Source organism: Chiloscyllium plagiosum, unplaced genomic scaffold (assembly GCF_037043375.1).
Source record: "Chiloscyllium plagiosum isolate Xiang-an unplaced genomic scaffold, Cpla_swu_hap1 HiC_scaffold_3, whole genome shotgun sequence".
NCBI classification, from domain to species: domain Eukaryota; kingdom Metazoa; phylum Chordata; class Chondrichthyes; order Orectolobiformes; family Hemiscylliidae; genus Chiloscyllium; species Chiloscyllium plagiosum.
The window spans coordinates 109,172,929-109,189,612 of NW_028270141.1; the positions used below are offsets into that span (position 1 = coordinate 109,172,929).

Here is a 16,684-nt window from a genome sequence, read left to right on the forward strand (position 1 = left end):
TTTTATTACGGCTTTCTCGAAGCTGAGTACCTTTGGAACACGGCACATTATTATGGGGAGGGATTTTAATTGTCTTTTGGATCTGACAGTGGAAAGGATGCCTAGTGGGCCCCAACTATTTCTTTGCAGGCCCAGCAGGTGGCTGACTTATGCGAGGAGTTGGGGTTGGTGGATATTTGGAGATGTCTTCACCCTACCGGCAGGGACTTTACCTTTTTTTCAAACGCACATAAATGTCACACGAGGATTGACCTCTTTCTGGCTCCCTTGGCCCTTCTGGATTCGATTATGGGGTTGCAAAATTGGGAATATAGCTATCTCTGATCACGCTGCTGTATATTTGGAAGTTAAAGCCAAGAGTGAGGGGCTAGGTTTGTGGCACTGGCATTTGCACCCTATTCTCCTTAAGGATTCCAAATTTGTGGAATATTTTTTGAAGGAGCTTCAGGAATTCTTGACTATCAACTCAGGCATGGCTAGTAGTCCGTCTATGTTATGGGAGACCATTAAGGCTTTTGCTAGGGGATTAGCTATTTCCTATTCGGCTAGCTGGAAATGACAGAAGGAGGAACAGCAGCGCCTACTTGAGATGCGGTTGAAAGCCACCAAGGCGGTACATTTTGCGCGGCCTTCGGTGACTAAGCTACAGCGGATCACGGCCCCCCAGGCTGCCTTGAATTCAATACTGACACAAAACGCAAAGAAAGAACTTGCTTTTGCTAGACAAAGTCTGTTCGAGTATGGGGATAGGCCAGGGAAGTTTTTAGCATACCTGACTAGGAAAAAACATGCTCCCCAATCCATTACTGCAATCAGAGACAGAGCCCGGGTCCTTACATACGATGCTAAAAAAGATTGATGAAGCATTTCGGAGTTTTACTCTGAATTGTATCGGTCTAAAGGTTGTGAGGACAGGAGGGCTAAAATGGAGGCCTTAAGAATCTGGACCTCCCAGGGTAACCTTGGAACAGGCCTCTCTCCTTAATGCCCCCTTGACAGTTCAGGAAATACAGGAGACAGCTAGGCAACTTCAGAGTGGGAGAGCACTTGGCCCTGATGGTCTCCTGGGTGAGTTGTATAAGAAGTTTGTAGGGATTCTGTCAGGGCCGATGTTGGAGATTACAATCACTCCTATATGCATGATTGCCTACCATCATCTTTGAGAGAAGCTAATATTTCCTTAATTCTTAAGAAGGGGAAGGTTCCTGAGGATTGTGCCTCTTACAGGCCCATCTCTCTGTTAAATTCAGGTTTCAAGATTTTGTCTAAGATCCTGGCGCTGAGATTGGAAAAGGTATTGCCCCATATTCTTAAAGATGCACCACACTACAGACCATTTTTATAAGACATGGCAGCCCTACTTGAGTTAATTGGATATAGATTTGTCAGCTATCTTAACTAGGGCATTTGTTTAACCAGGATGGTTAGGTTTGTCGAGGCCTGGGCCCTGGAGGGGGGTGTCTCCTGAGTTAAAATGTTCCCGTTGCTTTGTTTGGGAGTTTTGCGCCGAGTATAGCTGTTCTGTATTCTGTGTTTTTTTTTGCTTTTTTTTTGATATATTAGCTATTTACTTATTTATTGGTGATGCTTTGCACACAGTGTTAGGGTTTGTTTTGTATTATAGGGTAGGTTAGTAGATAGTAGCTGTATTGTAATTGCTGTTTTTTTCTTTTTATTATACTGATATTTGTTATTGATTGTATTTTTCAATAATTTTATGTTTGTAAAATTAAAGAAAGATTTGCTAATAAATATATTTTCAAAAAAATGCAATTGCAATCTGTACTTTGGGAGACATTTTTACTGCAAAGATATACTTCATTCATAAAAAATTATCTTTATGTACATACACAGGCACTAAAGCCATTCTGTACAGTCTATGCATATCAAGAAAAACAAACATTGGAATGTGACATTCCCTGAAGTTGCAAAAATCAAAAGCATTTCTTACTCATGTAGGACACTATTTACAAAAAATTGAAGCAACAAGAGAATCTCATAACTGAACAGACCCTTGTTATTATGCTTTGGCAGAAAGACTTTAGATGGTGTCTTTCCCCACTGCAGCTTGGCGGCATCTGTCCCGAGCTTTAGTGTATCCCTCAGCACATTATCCTGGACCTTGCAATGTGCCAGTCTGCAACACTTGGTTGAGGTCAACTCTTTACACTGGAAGATCAACAAGTTTCAGGCAAACTAAAGAGCATCTTTCGTTGAGCGTGTGTTGCTGGAAGAGCACAGCAGGTCAGACAGCATCTGAAAGGCCTGAAACGTCGATTTTCCTGTTCCTTGGATGCTGCCTGACCTGCTCTGCTTTTCCAGCAACACACTCTCAACTCTGATCTCCAGCATCTGCAGACCTCACTGTCTCCTAAAGAGCATGTTTCACTGAGTGATTGGTCTTCCAAGCGCAGTTGATGTTTGTCTCCCAGGGAACAGCCCGTAGGGCACACAGTTCTGTGTCACGAAGCTGCCCAGGGTGAACCCTTGACAACAACCACTGCATCTCTTTCCAGACCTTCTTTATAAAGTCACATTCCACAAGGAGATATGTGACAGTCTCTTTCCTCAACCGCCCACATGCTTGCTACTTGTTGCAAAGTTCTGCCGATGTGGTATTCTGCCAAATGACTTTGACAATACTGTGGAAGACATGTGATCAAGCGTCCTTGATGGGAAAAAGCAATTAGCATTGTGAAAAAGGCTTCCATTGCAAATAGTCTGCAGCCAATATTGGAAGCTAAATGAAATGTCATTCACACATCTTGGAGGATTGATGTACGTTTCAATTCTAATGCATAGGCAATCAACGCTATAGCAGGTCGTAATGCAATTGTTTGCATTCCACACCCATTAGGAGATACTCAAGAATATTGATTGTTTGACTTATAGAGTCATAGAGATGTACAGCATGGAAATAGACCCTTCGGTCCAACCTGTCCATGCCGACCAGATATCCCAACCCAATCTAGTCCCACCTGCCAGCACCCAGCCCATATCCCTCCAAACCCTTCCTATTCATAGACCCATCCAAATGCCTCTTAAATGTTGCAATTGTACCAGCCTCCACCACATCCTCTGGCAGCTTATTCCACACACGTACCACCCTCTGCGTGAAAAAGTTGCCCCTTAGGTCTCATTTATATCTTTCCCCTCTCACCCTAAACCTATGCCCTCTAGTTCTGGACTCCCCAACCCCAGGGAAAAGACTTTGCCTGTTTATCCTATCCATGCCCCTCATAATTTTGTAAACCTTTATAAGGTCACCCCTCAGCCTCCGACGCTTCAGGGAAAACAACCCCAGCCTGTTCAGCCTCTCCCTGTAGCTCAGATCCTCCAACCCTGGCAACATCCTTGTAAATCTTTTCTGAACCCTTTCAAGTTTCACAACATCTTTCCGATAGGAAGGAGACCAGAATTGCACGCAATATTCCAACAATATTCCTAACCAATGTCCTGTACAGCCGCAACATGACCTCCCAACTCCTGCACTCAATACTCTGACCAATAAAGGAAAGCATACCAAAAGCCTTCTTCACTATCCTATCTACCTGCGATTCCACTTTCAAGGAGCTATGAACCTGCACTCCAAGGTCTCTTTGTTCAGCAACACTCCCTAGGACCTTACCATTAAGTGAATATGTCCTGCTAAGATTTGCTTTCTCAAAATGCAGCACCTCGCATTTATCTGAATTAAACTCCATCTGCCACTTCTCAGCCCATTGGCCCATCTGGTCAAGATCCTGTTGTAAACTGAGGTAACCCTCTTCGCTGTCCACTACACCTCCAATTTTGGTGTCATCTGCAAACTTACTAACTGTACCTCTTATGCTCACATCCAAATCATTTATGTAAATGACAAAAAGTAGAGGGCCCAGCACCGATCCTTATGTTGAATTCCGAGAAGTTTCTGGAAGGTTAGTGCTAAGTCCAGTCAAATATTATCTTTGTTGCGCTGTTAATGTATTTTGAAAACTGAAAATTAATATGTGTTAACATGGATTTTTATTCCATTTGTGACAATATGAACATGTATTAAGGAGATGAAGCCAGATGACCTTATGATTTTTGGGGTGGTGGCTCAGTGGTTAACACTGTTGCCTCATAGCGCCAGGGAGCCGGGTTTGATTCCTGCCTCGGGTGACTAGCTGTGTGGAGTTTGCTGTGTGGAGTCTCCCTGTGTCTGTGTGTGTTTCCTTCGGGTGCTCAGGTTTCCTCCCACAATCCAAAGATGTGCAGATGAGGTGAATTGGCTATGCTAAATTGTTCATAGTGTTCAGGGATGTGTAGGCTAGATGCATTAGTCTGGGGTAAATGTAGAGTAGTTGGGGAATGGGTCTGGGTTGATTACTCTTTGGAAGATTGGTGTGGACCTGTTGGGCTGGAGGGCCTATTTCCACACTGTAGGGATTCTATGATCTATGCTCTGCCATTCAATAAGGTCATGGGTGGTATGATTGTAAACTTGACTCTATACTTCCATATATCCGCATCCCGTTGCTTATCTAGAATCTACCTATCCATGTCCCGTTGCTTATCTAGAATGTATTTCTATCTTAAAAATATTCAAAGACTCTTCTTCGAGTCGTCAATGGTGGAGGTTTCTAACTCTAATTATTGTGGTTACACTCTGAATTACTTCACAATGTCCTAAGCAGAATTTCTATCGGCAGACTGTCCATTGCATTTCAGGGGTTAAATTATTTCTGTTATTCCACTATATTACAGATTATTCACTAAATAGAACCAGTGATGTGCTAAACTGCTGCCGGTCCTTGTTAGAGAAACTCTGATGGTTGAGCTGGTTTTCAACTAAGAAACGTACTGTGCTGCTCAATGCTTCTCCTTTCTGACAATCAGGTTACATCTTTGAAGTTCCAGATAATTTTTGATACATAGAACATTGCAACCTTATTGCTTGTGCCTCAGATGGGAAAGGGATGGGATCATTTCCTTCACTTGCATCCTTTTTTGACCAGACACTAAACCCACCTCCACCAACTAAGTTCTACCCCCACCCCGTTTCAGATTGATTATTCTTCCATTCATGCATCAACCAGCATCCAGTGATCTGGCTCTTAGATGTTCTTCATCAGAGACTGCATGTAGCCCCAGTATTGACCATCACCTCCTGTGGAACTGCCTGCAGCTCTCAGAAGCATTGCTTGCTCCCCACCCAAGATGAAAGTCTTGTACTGAGTCAATTATGCCTGCAGGATAGCCTGTAGTGTGGGAATGGGTTATATGGTGATATCTTGGGCAGCAGGGCAGGAAATCCTACTCCATGTTGGAATTGGCCTTTGCTTGGACCTTGTGTGTTACAACATGTCACTTAGCATTTACTAGCCCAAGCCTGAATGTTGTACAGGAATTGCTACCTATGGGCACAGGCTACTTTTGGTAACTGAGGAGTTAGTTGAGCATAGTTCAAACAGGAATTGGTATCAGTGCCCATAGTGTAGGAAATAACAAGAATCTCCACCTCCAAAGATACCTGGTGGGCAGAGGACATGTGCAAATAACAACTAAAAACAGGATACAGATTTGGGTATAATATCTACCATTCATTACATTCAGCAGGGTGCAAGCATATTTCATTGATGAAAAGGAAATAAATATGTAGGATGAAGCAATCTGAAATAAATATGAATTCTATTCAGTAATTTATTTTACAATTTTGTTTTCCAGGGTTACAGCCTCAATGTGAACATACACTTCCCCTAATTTTCTGTCCATTATAAATTCACAAAATTCTGATTGCTCCCAATATGCAATGGCTCTACAACAGAAATTAGAATTTGCAGAATTATCTTTTGAGCCTAACCTCAAAAAGAATATTTAGGTGCTACAATAATTTTATCTGGAAAATACAGGTTAATCTGATTTTATACATATAAAAGACCTTCCTATATATCTACCCTAACTGGATCTGTAAAATCTTCTCCAAATGCATCAGATTAGTACTGAAATGGAATATTTCTTTCTGTAACTTCAGTTCTGAGCATCTTCTATAATTTGCCATTTTGCATGGAGTTCTGCAAAATATTTGAAAGATCAGCAGACAAATGTGCTCAGGGCTGAGTCTTTAAAACAGCTGCACATTGCGTAGTTTTGTTTTCTTTTAGAATGCAACTCACAGAGTTAAAATGGTTATCAGTCCACATTCCACATTGTAGGGAATCTAATCTAATCTAATCTAATCATGGGGAGTTCTTAGGTTCCATTTTCTAATGAATTCATTTTTTTGTGAGATGTGGGTGTTGCTGGCTGGCCAGCATTTATTGCCTGTCTCTAGTTAGCCACTTTTCAAATGGATTTTATATTTGGATGCCTATGATAATCATTTAAGTAAGTGATGTCATTACTGAAGAGCTAAACTCTGAAGAACCAGTGTCAATGTGATAGACTAATCAGATACACAAGCTCCTTTCCATTCTAACAAAACAACTAAACTCCGTAAAAATGGCTAATTCTGCTTTTTTTCTTTCTGGCTGAGGGAACAAGTATGGGAATTAGCAAATGATCTCCCTTGAGATCAATTTTAGATTATTTCAGTTCTCTGCAATTACAAAAATAAAATCATCACAGATACTACAAGGCTCTTGAGCAACTTTTGCATGAAACCTGCACAAGATTATATTATCTCATGATCAAAAAACTATAACCAACAGTAATGTTAATAGAGTCAGAGTCCTAGAGATGCACAGCATGGAAAGAGACCCTTTGGTCCAACTCGTCCATGCTGACCAGATATCCTAACCTAATCTAGTCCCACTTGCCAGTACCCGGCCCATATACCTCTAAACCCTCCCTATTCATATATCCTAAACAAAATAATTTTATTTCCAAAATAACTGCAACGGAAAGGGTTTACTGAAATAATTTTCTGCACAATGAGCTCAATTAATACTTACCAAAAGGATAAGTTTATTTGGATATTTTGTCAAAAGATTTGTCTCCAGCATCATTCATTAGCAACATTCATTAAAAGGCAGAATTTGACACTTGATTTTCCATCTGTTGACTTGAAATGACAAATTTGGATATGACATTGTGAAATTTCCAATAGGCACTCATGGTACTCAAAACATTCATTAACTGGATGCTGGAAAAAAAAATTAAGGCCAGTGGGGTTAATTGTTTCTGTGGGTGTCAACATGGTTTAGTTACACTTTGGGGCTGGCAAACATTGAAAAACCAAGTTGCTAAAATCAACAGCATTTAGAGTTTCAGTAGAAATATGCCAGATTAAAATACTACAAGTACAAAACAGAAGAAAACAGGATGTAGACTTGAAGGGGTGGTGCTTGTTGGACTATGGGATAAGAGAAGAGCGATGTTGGCGGGGGGGGGGGAATAATTTATTTTGAAAAGCTAGCACTGGCAAAATGGGTTAAGGGCTTCAACTTAAGCTTTCAGATTTTATTTTATACTAAATAACTTGACATAATGGGAAGTTCTTTTTTTAAAAACCAGCATTCGTTTTTTGAGAGGCTTTCCCGATTGAGTATTATAGCTTCAATTGTAGATTGGCAGAAACCATGAAGAAACAGCAAAACCAGAATGGCAAAATGAATTGAAAGAAGTTACATGAAAGAAAGACAAATTTAATACCTGTGAACATGATTTCTTAGAAAATATTGGATCTGCAACTTTGAATTTTGTAACATTGTCTGACAGACTATCAATGCTGAGAGCAAAGATGTCTACTTACTCCACAGTATGCATCGTTGTTGAATATCTGAGGTGGAAGTGGGTTTCCTTTGGCAGGCTGCTTCTCCTGTGGAATGTTGTGGTACATCCACCTTCTCTGGTCTTCTAACATTGTTATGTCAATCTCTTCAAATTCAATTTTGTTGGATTCTAAGAATCCCACAACTTCTTGTTGCCGCTTCTTGATCTGCAATGACATCAGAAATCAGTCAGGAGAAATCAGTCGGCCCCCTTACTACTTTTCATCATACAGGGAAGAGGAAGTGTTGATTCAAATCTTCACGCCAAAGTTGACGTCGCAGAGTCAGGAAATGTCACCACTCACTGGTGCTGAGGAGGGGGGTGGGAGTTGACTGGAATTGAACTTACTGACTCCAGGAATACTGCCAAGGAAGTCATGGGACTGCTGCTGGACAAGGTGAGCTGTTTAAAAGACTTGCTTTTGTGCTCTGGAACTTCTTCCCAGTTGCAATGAAAAGAAGCTCTGATTCTCACTGTGCCCTATCCATACTAGCACATGCCCCCCTCACCTTCACAGCCCTCACACACTCCATGGCAATGAATGCTCCTCTATCCTCATACTGTAACCATTTATATCCCCTTGGCAACCCATGGTCCATCCACTAAACTTTGACATTATATTCTTCATGCCAACCTATCCTCATGGCAAACCTCAAGAGCCAGGGTGAGATGAAATAAAATCAACTTCTTTGCTTCTATTATGGACTTCACTGTATTAAAAATCACACTCTACTTAATAAAAGACTATTCAATACATATAAATCCTTTCAAATGCCTAAGCCCTTCTAAGTACAAACATTTGTATTCTTTGCCCCACATCAAAAACAGATTACCTCTTTATGATCACTTGGAGCTGTTAGTCAAACTAGGAATTTATAACCACTCCAATATGATAATGACAGTGTGTGGTATCGGTCCAGCAGCACAAATCCTATCATGCTAGCCCTGTGACGTCTACAGGAATTGCAAGCACTGACGTTTTCAACTGCATGCTGTTGTTTCTAAAACAGCAGGAGATTTAAATGATTTGAAAGCCTGGCAGTTGCACGAACCTTGTACTTCTTACACAAATTTATGCCTATTCTTAACAATTCCAAAGGGGTACGCCGGGTCTCTCCAAAAGGGTACCGTAACTCCCCAAAATACTCTGGTAGCTTCAGACCCACTCCTGAAATGTCTAAAACCCATGAGTTGCATTTTGGAAATCATGGTCGTAAAAATGCTTCTAACTGAAGAAACAGCTGAACATTTGGATGTGCTCCTGCCTTCATAAACTCCAGATGCGAACATCCTGTCCCTGTTCTCCAATGCTCTCTCCCAGAAAAAATGGGAAGGGCCTGGTTTAGAGACAGGACTCCCAGATTCCGTTCTATCTCTGTGAAAATTCATGCTTTCTTGTATCTTTTGTCTAAGATTTGTTCAACTGGTGGCCAAAAACAGCACATTGAGCTAGGTAAACAGCAAGATTAACTTCAAAGTTTCACAAATGCTTCAGCTCATATGTTTCCATTTATGAAGGGTTGCCATTACCTCACCTGGACTGCAAGTTATTTTGCCACAATGAGCCATCCCTCTTTATGAGATAGGAAAAATGGAAAATAAAGGACACATTGAAATTTTAAAATTTAAATGTTAAAGCATTCCACTTGATTACCAACAGCCTTGTGAAATTTCCTTGCCAGCAACTCAAACAAAGCTGACTAAAACTGAATTAATTTGGTCCCGTTGAGACTACTTTCATCTAGAATATACAGGCTTAGTAAAAAGGAAACAGAGGGTAATGGTTAATGGCTGACCTTGTGAATAGAAAGTTGTTTCAAGTGGTGTTCCGCTGCTGTTTGTTTTATACATTAATCATTTGGATTTGAACGTGGGGGACACAATTTGGAAATTTGCGGACAACACAAAAATTGGTCACATAATAGGTAGTGTAGAGGATAGCTGTAAGCTCCATAATAATAGAGATGGGTTGGTAGAGTGGGCAGGAAAGTGGCTGATGGAGTTCAACTCTAGTAAGTGTGAGGTAATGCATTTTGGGAGATTAAACATACAAGGGGCATACACAATAAACAGGAATATACTGAGAGGGGTAGAAGACGTGAGAGATTTTGGTGTGCACGTGCACTGGCCCCTAAAGGTAGCAGTACATAAATAAGGTTGTCAGGAAGGCAGATGGAATGGTCTCATCCATTAGCAGAGATATACAATACAAAAATAGGAATATAACGATGAAACTGTATAAGGTAATGGTGAGGCCACAACTGGAGTATTGTGTGTTGTGCTCTGGTCACCACATTACAGGAAGGACATTATTACTCTGGAGACAAAATTTACTAGAATGTTGCCAGGGCAGGAGAATTGTAGCTACAAGCAAATATTGGAGACGTTGGAGTTGTCTTCCTTGGAATGGAGATGGCTGAGCAGTGATATAACTGAGGCACATGAAATTTTGAGGGATAGAAGTGGAGTAGATAGGAAGAACCTGTTTCCTTCAGCAGACAGTTCAAAAACCAGATATCAGAAATTCAAGCTAAGTGGCATAAGGAGTAGAGGAGTGTGAGGAGAACCCTTTTCATGTAGAGGATGGTAGCTACTTGGAATTTGACACTTGAGTTGATGGTGGAAGCAGAGACCCTAAATCTTTTAAAAAGAATTTGGATCTACTCCTTAAGTGGTATAAGTTGCAGAACTATGGGCCTGATGTAGGAAGATGGAATTAGAAAGAGCATCTGGGTGTCTTTGGTTTGGCATGGACAAAATGGGTCAAATGGCTTCCCTTATGTGTTGTATCATTTCTAAAGTTCCAATATCCCGTTGATTTTGTCAATTCTTATTGTCTGTGCCTGATTACAGGAATCCCTGCAGATACAGTCCGTCAGTCAATTTTTCCAGGGGTTATGACTGGAAATCAAGAACAGCTCATGGATACTTTACTCAGTTGTGTTCAAATGCCACTGTAAACCTGTCTGTAATTATTTTCCTGCATTAAAAAAAAGAGAAGAAAATACTAATCATGTTAAATAAATACACATCTTTACTGAATGATGTTTACTTTATTGTAATTGTAATGGTCACCAAAATCAATCTTTTGAAATGGATGACATCTGAGAGAGGGCGAAGGGTAGAAGATAGTAAAGGTTGCTACTGCATTTTCTTCTGTTGCTGGCATTGATTTTCAATTTTAATACTAACTTTTACAGAGATAAACATTTTAATGGTTCTTCTGAAATGAAAGCCACTCCCTCCCCATTTTAAACTCAAACATTAGCCAAATACTACCAACTGCAATGATTTCAATAGAACAACTTTTTCTTTCCCTTAAAATATGCTAAGATCTCTCAAAACACAAACAAAACAAAACTGCTTGCAACCAGCGAGGAACAGAAAGCAAAAGTGTGACATATCTATTGAAAAGCAACTAGTTACATGTCCAACATCTAAGCAAGTTTTAAAGTTCTTTGTGTTACAATGCACATGTTTTCAGATTTTTTTCACCTGCCTATTCCAAAAGCAAGTATGAAAGCAAAAACGGTTTTGAACCAAAATGTAATTTGAGACTGTTGTTAAAAAGTATCCAGTCATAATAGACCTCTGCAAGTGAATAGTTTCACAGCTACATTAGTGGTACAGGATATCACCAGATACCTGACCAATCCTATTGGCTAAGAACACTCCAATACTGGACTAACTGTACTAAGTGCTTATTAAGTTAATTCAACTTATGATAAAGTTCAGTGCTTCATGTAAAAACAGCACCTGTTGCTAAACAAGCAGTTTTGTTTTGTTTGTGCTAAACAACAAATGCTTTAAAGTACTCTTCATTTTCTTTTATAACTTTAGATTGTGTGTCCATAAGAGAAAGAAAGAGCATGGAATCTGCCTTTGTTTCCTTGACTCAGTTGAGTGTTATCTAAATTAAGGATTTATCCACATGCCATTTTAACAAGACAGAACAAAACTAAGACATAATGCCAGCATATCATGTTAGTAAACAGTGGCACAATGGACAAGAAATACTAATGGCAACAATACTGAGGAGTTTCTGTTCAGTTAAAACTGAAAAATAGATGTAATAGAGGTAGATAAGGAGCAATTACATGCGATCTCTGCTCATTTAATACCAACTTATTTTTACAGTCACATAGGAATCCTCCTGCCTTTATACAAGAGAAGGGGAAGCAAAGGGATGCTGGCTATGTTAGGCTGCCACGACAGAGACACCATTACCTCTTAACACTCTTTAAATATGAATTCACAGTGGGAGTTTTACTACCTGGGGTTTTCAAAGATATCTGATCTATTAATGTTCTAAACCATCAATCAGACGACAGAACTATAAATAAAAGCAAATGATGGATGCTGGAAATGTGAAGCCAATGTAGAGAATGCTGGAGAAACTCAGTAGTTCCTTTTAGTTTCTGGGTAGAGAAAAACAGAATCGACATTTTTGGTCCCCCAGTCTGACTCTTCTGGAGTTCAATAGACTTTAATTGTTAACTCTGTTTTTTTCTCTCCAGGGATGATGCCAGATCTGCTAGTTGCTCCAGCATTCTCTGTGTTTGTTAATGACAGAACTATGTTACCTAACATGAGGACAGCTAACATGCAGCAACAATATTCAACTGCACTCTTAAGATTTCTCTTTGTTTCCAAATATGCTGGAACCCTGTGCTTTATGGTGACGTTAGAAATGGCAAATAGAACCACTGTCATGCAGCACCATCTCCACTAAACTAAAATGAGGGCTAAAGTGTATGTTATACCCCATTCTGAATAGTCAGGTTCCTACCTTCATATTTGCTGTGCCAGTACTAGGTTTTGACAGTCATCTTTTCTTATAGAAAGCATATACATTTAAATAGCACCTTTCTTGATCTTACGTCACTCCAAAGCACTTTACAGCCAATGACTTAGTTCCAAAGTTGTTATACTGTAGGAATCCTTTGAAAAGAATAAAATGCACATATAGATCTGAGAAATCTTTGCAAAGGGTCCTATTATACAGAAAAGTATCAAATTTATTGCACAGGTTCTGAAGTGAAACATCTGTTCCAATGTGAAGCGCCTTTTTCGAAACTTCTCAAATGAAATCGTCAGACCTATTAAAATTTGACAACACATGCTTTAATTCTCAGGAAAATTATAATTTGTTTTCTTACTAATAATCTAGCTCTATGTAAGTTAAAAATTTTGTAACTATCTTGAAGTGCATGATGTTTGGGTGACAGACCAGTTGTTAGGGTGATCAGTTGCATTCAGCAGCGAGGAGTACATATTAACATAAGGCAGGAACACTTGCAGAGAAAATGATTAAGATAGCAAAGGATTACTGAAAAAAATAAAACTGTTGGTAACTACAAGCAGAATTATATCTCAATATTGATAACCGTACACAGGTCAGTCTGACAAAAAACTGAAATTTTAGGAAAAGTGAGGTTGATGTAAGTTTAACGATCCTTTACTCTCAACAGAAAATACAAACTGGCAATCGACTCTATCTCCCAACCTACGCTGACTTAATGTGTTCATTGCTGCAGAATGCAACCACTGAATTCATATTTTCATCTCATTACTTCATCAAAGCATCAATTCCCACCCACACACACAAGTTACATGTAACTTACTGAAAATATATATGTTTTTAAACATTTCTTTAAATATCAATGCATAATCCTATCAAATCCAGCCTTTATATAATTTGTGTTTCTTTATTCGTGGGGCGTGTGCATCATTGGTTGAGGCAGTGTTTACTTATCTTTCATAGGTGGTCCAACTGAGTGGTTTACCGGACCAGTTCAAAGTCAACTGCCTTGGTGCAGGTCCAGACTTACATGTAGATCAGATCAGGCAGGATTGGTAGATTTCTTTACCTAGTGAACTTTTTAAATGATACTCATTACATGGTCCTGGATTAGTGGTGCTGGAAGAGCACAGCAGTTCAGGCAGCATCCGAGGAGCAGTAAAATTGACGTTTCAGGCAAAAGCCCTTCACCAGGAATAAAGGCAGAGAGCCTCTCTGCTTTTATTCTTGATGAAGGGCTTTTGCCCGAAACGTCGGTTTTACTGCTCCTCGGATGCTGCCTGAACTGCTGTGCTCTTCCAGCACCACTAATCCAGAATCTGGTTTCCAGCATCTGCAGTCATTGTTTTTACCTCATTACATGGTCACCAACAGACTAGCTTTTTAAATTCCAGATTTCTACTGAATTCAAGTTTCACCATCTACCATCGTAAAATTCAAAAATGTGTCCCCAAAACTTTAATCAGGATCATCAGTCGTGTGAGATATCACAACACTGCCATCTCTCCACTAACCTTTAGATATTCTTTCAATGCAGTTGTAAAGCCAATTTTGTTCACATCTTATTGATTTGTGCAGTGAAGCAATGTCCACTAAATACCAGAAAAACTAAAATAAAAACTAAATGCTTATTTTATTGAGAAACAAGTCAGCTACATTATTATGTTCATTTGCATCTGCCTTCATTCTGCAATTATCCTGAAAGAAACAACAAACTGACAGTTTGAAGTTCTGAATAATAATGGAAGGCCGTAAAACCCTACATCGAATCTACTGGTATACAAAATGAAAGATGAATATAAGCTTACACTAAGGATAGGAGATTCACAATGAGGAATCAACACATTACCTTGAAGCAGCAATCAATAACCAATAAAAAAGCCAATTTCCCCATAAGTAACGAAGCACGTGGTTATGTTATTGAACTAGTATTTCAGATGCCTGGACTAATAAACCAGAAATAGGAATTCAAAATCTCTGTGTGCTGTAGGTCTGGATTAATGCTGTTGACTCTGAACTGCCCTCTGAGATGGCCCAGTTAGCCACTCAATAATATTCAAGGAGGTGGCTCCCCACCACCTTCTCAATAGCAGCTTGGTATCTATAATAATGGCCTTGCCAGCATTAGCAGCATTCCGTGAATAAAATAAAATGCACTGACTAACAGGTACAGTTGTGGTTAAAAATGTATTCTGGTCAACACAACATCTTTTTAGATTAGGCACAGATTTTCACTATGACTGCAAAATAATAGAGGGGACCAACAATCAGAAGTCCAGGCCTCAAAAAAGGAATTACTATTTTCACAGCTTAGGGTTCATGTTTCACCCATGTTTGGTTATGGGGCATGGGTACAGGGCATGACGCAGCATTTGTTGGCATGTTAGAGGTATAGGACTTGAGGGGGCTAATTTATGTTTCATAATTTTTTAAAATAACTTCAACAATGCCAGAAGTGTGAGGCAAACCTTCTGTCCAGCCCACCTCTGCACACAGCCACTTTGTCTTTTGCAGAAACCCGAAGCCAGAGAAGCAGAAAGGCAACTCAAGGAGGCAGGAGGTCTTGGTGGTCTGCCTGGCCAGTACCCTCGAGTCCAAGAAACCATGATGAGTTGGATTGAAGGGTCTGTTTCCATGCTGTACATCTCCATGACTCTATGAGGTGAAAAAAGTTCTTTGGAGATCTGATGGACAAGAAAATCTAATTCACATGATCACCGGAAATTAGTAACAGGAGCTTTACCTACTGAACTACGCTACCCGGCTGGTTAGATGTCAGGAACTTTGCTCCCAACAGTGTCCAGGTGGATCTGGAGTGTCAGCCATTAACATCCATTGGTAGATAGTTCACTTCTCAGAGTTAAGCTTCCCATCAATGTTTATAAAGATTTGGTGCCAGTGGAATAAAGGATCCTTGTTTTCTAACCTTCTTGCAGCTTGTGTTTTTGAACAGCATGTGACATTAGGTTCACTGTGAAGTGCAGGAAGTTTAGTGGCTCTGAGCCAGTGGTCTCTATGGTGAATTTTTTCCTTTTCTCAAGGAAGTTTGAATCTTGTAAACAGCAAAATCAATGGGATGTTTTGGTGAGCAGCAACTGGAACATCAATGAACTGGGGAAGCAACCAATTACATTGAATTATTCACCAGCCAGGAAATTAAATTATTTAATATTCTTCACTTTTCATTTATTTTAATGGCTAATGAAACAAAACATAATGATTAAATCAGCAGAGATACAAAAATATGGATAAATAACCTATGAGAAAAATAAAATTTGTGTGGTTTACTGTGGAAAAAATTAGTATCCCTTACATATGAAATTAGCTTTTCAGGGCCAGTGAGAAGCCTTGGATTGTGAAGTTTATCGTTAAAAATGCAGTTAGGCCTCAATCAGCAAGATGGAAATCTTTCCAAGTGATTTTTACAATGAGGCTAACTGGTGGATATTCTCATCAATTCAATTGACTTTCAATCGATTACCGACTGGGTGTAATGTATTTTGGGTTGGGGGGGGTGGTGGGGGGGATGCTGGCTGCCGCAACAGTTCACTGTCTGGAGGATCAGAGAAGTTCTGGGTTTGTGTGTCACTCTGTGCAGGTTCAGACTTCAGAAGAATTTCATTGTAGTAACTGTAATAGAGATTGTAATGAGATCTGCCAGGTGGACTTCATAGAATATGAGTTCCCTGATTGGGGCTGTTGATCTGGTTTATATCTGGCAGATATAAACAGGAGTGTCAGAGATTCTGTTCATTCTGAGACCGCTAAAGGAGCTGGATCAGTTTCAAGAATTCACCACGTGTCAATAAAGGGTGACTTGATGATGGGGTACTGGCCTCTGTGGAGTTATTTCAAGTAGTGCTCAGGTTTTGCACAGCACAAGTCCAGCCTAAAATCTCAAAGCAGACAGCATCCTCCCAGACCTACATTGAGATTTTACCCAAGACTATGGCCCAAGGCAGGTGGCCTTCGAAAACATTGGTTGGGACCTGATTTTGGGGTTTCTGCCCCCATTTCCAGTTATGGCAATATTGGTCAATACGTGACAAGGGTATGGTTAGTGACACTGCATTCCTGCCTGTGCCAGCTCCATTGCAGGGCTGAACATTGTAAATATACCTACAATTTTGATAGAATTGTGTCTGCAGT

The 16,684-nt window shown here is 39.9% G+C and overlaps 1 protein-coding gene across 1 annotated transcript in view; it reads right to left on the reverse strand.

The window, feature by feature from the left end:
• sh3bgrl2 (SH3 domain binding glutamate-rich protein like 2) overlaps positions 1–16,684 on the reverse strand; it is a 95,098-nt gene that overhangs the window by 43,197 nt on the left and 35,217 nt on the right. Inside the window, exon 2 of the mRNA XM_043686963.2 lies at positions 7,715–7,900. Coding sequence (XP_043542898.1) covers positions 7,715–7,900 — 186 coding nt within the window. The remainder of the gene's footprint in view (positions 1–7,714; positions 7,901–16,684) is intronic.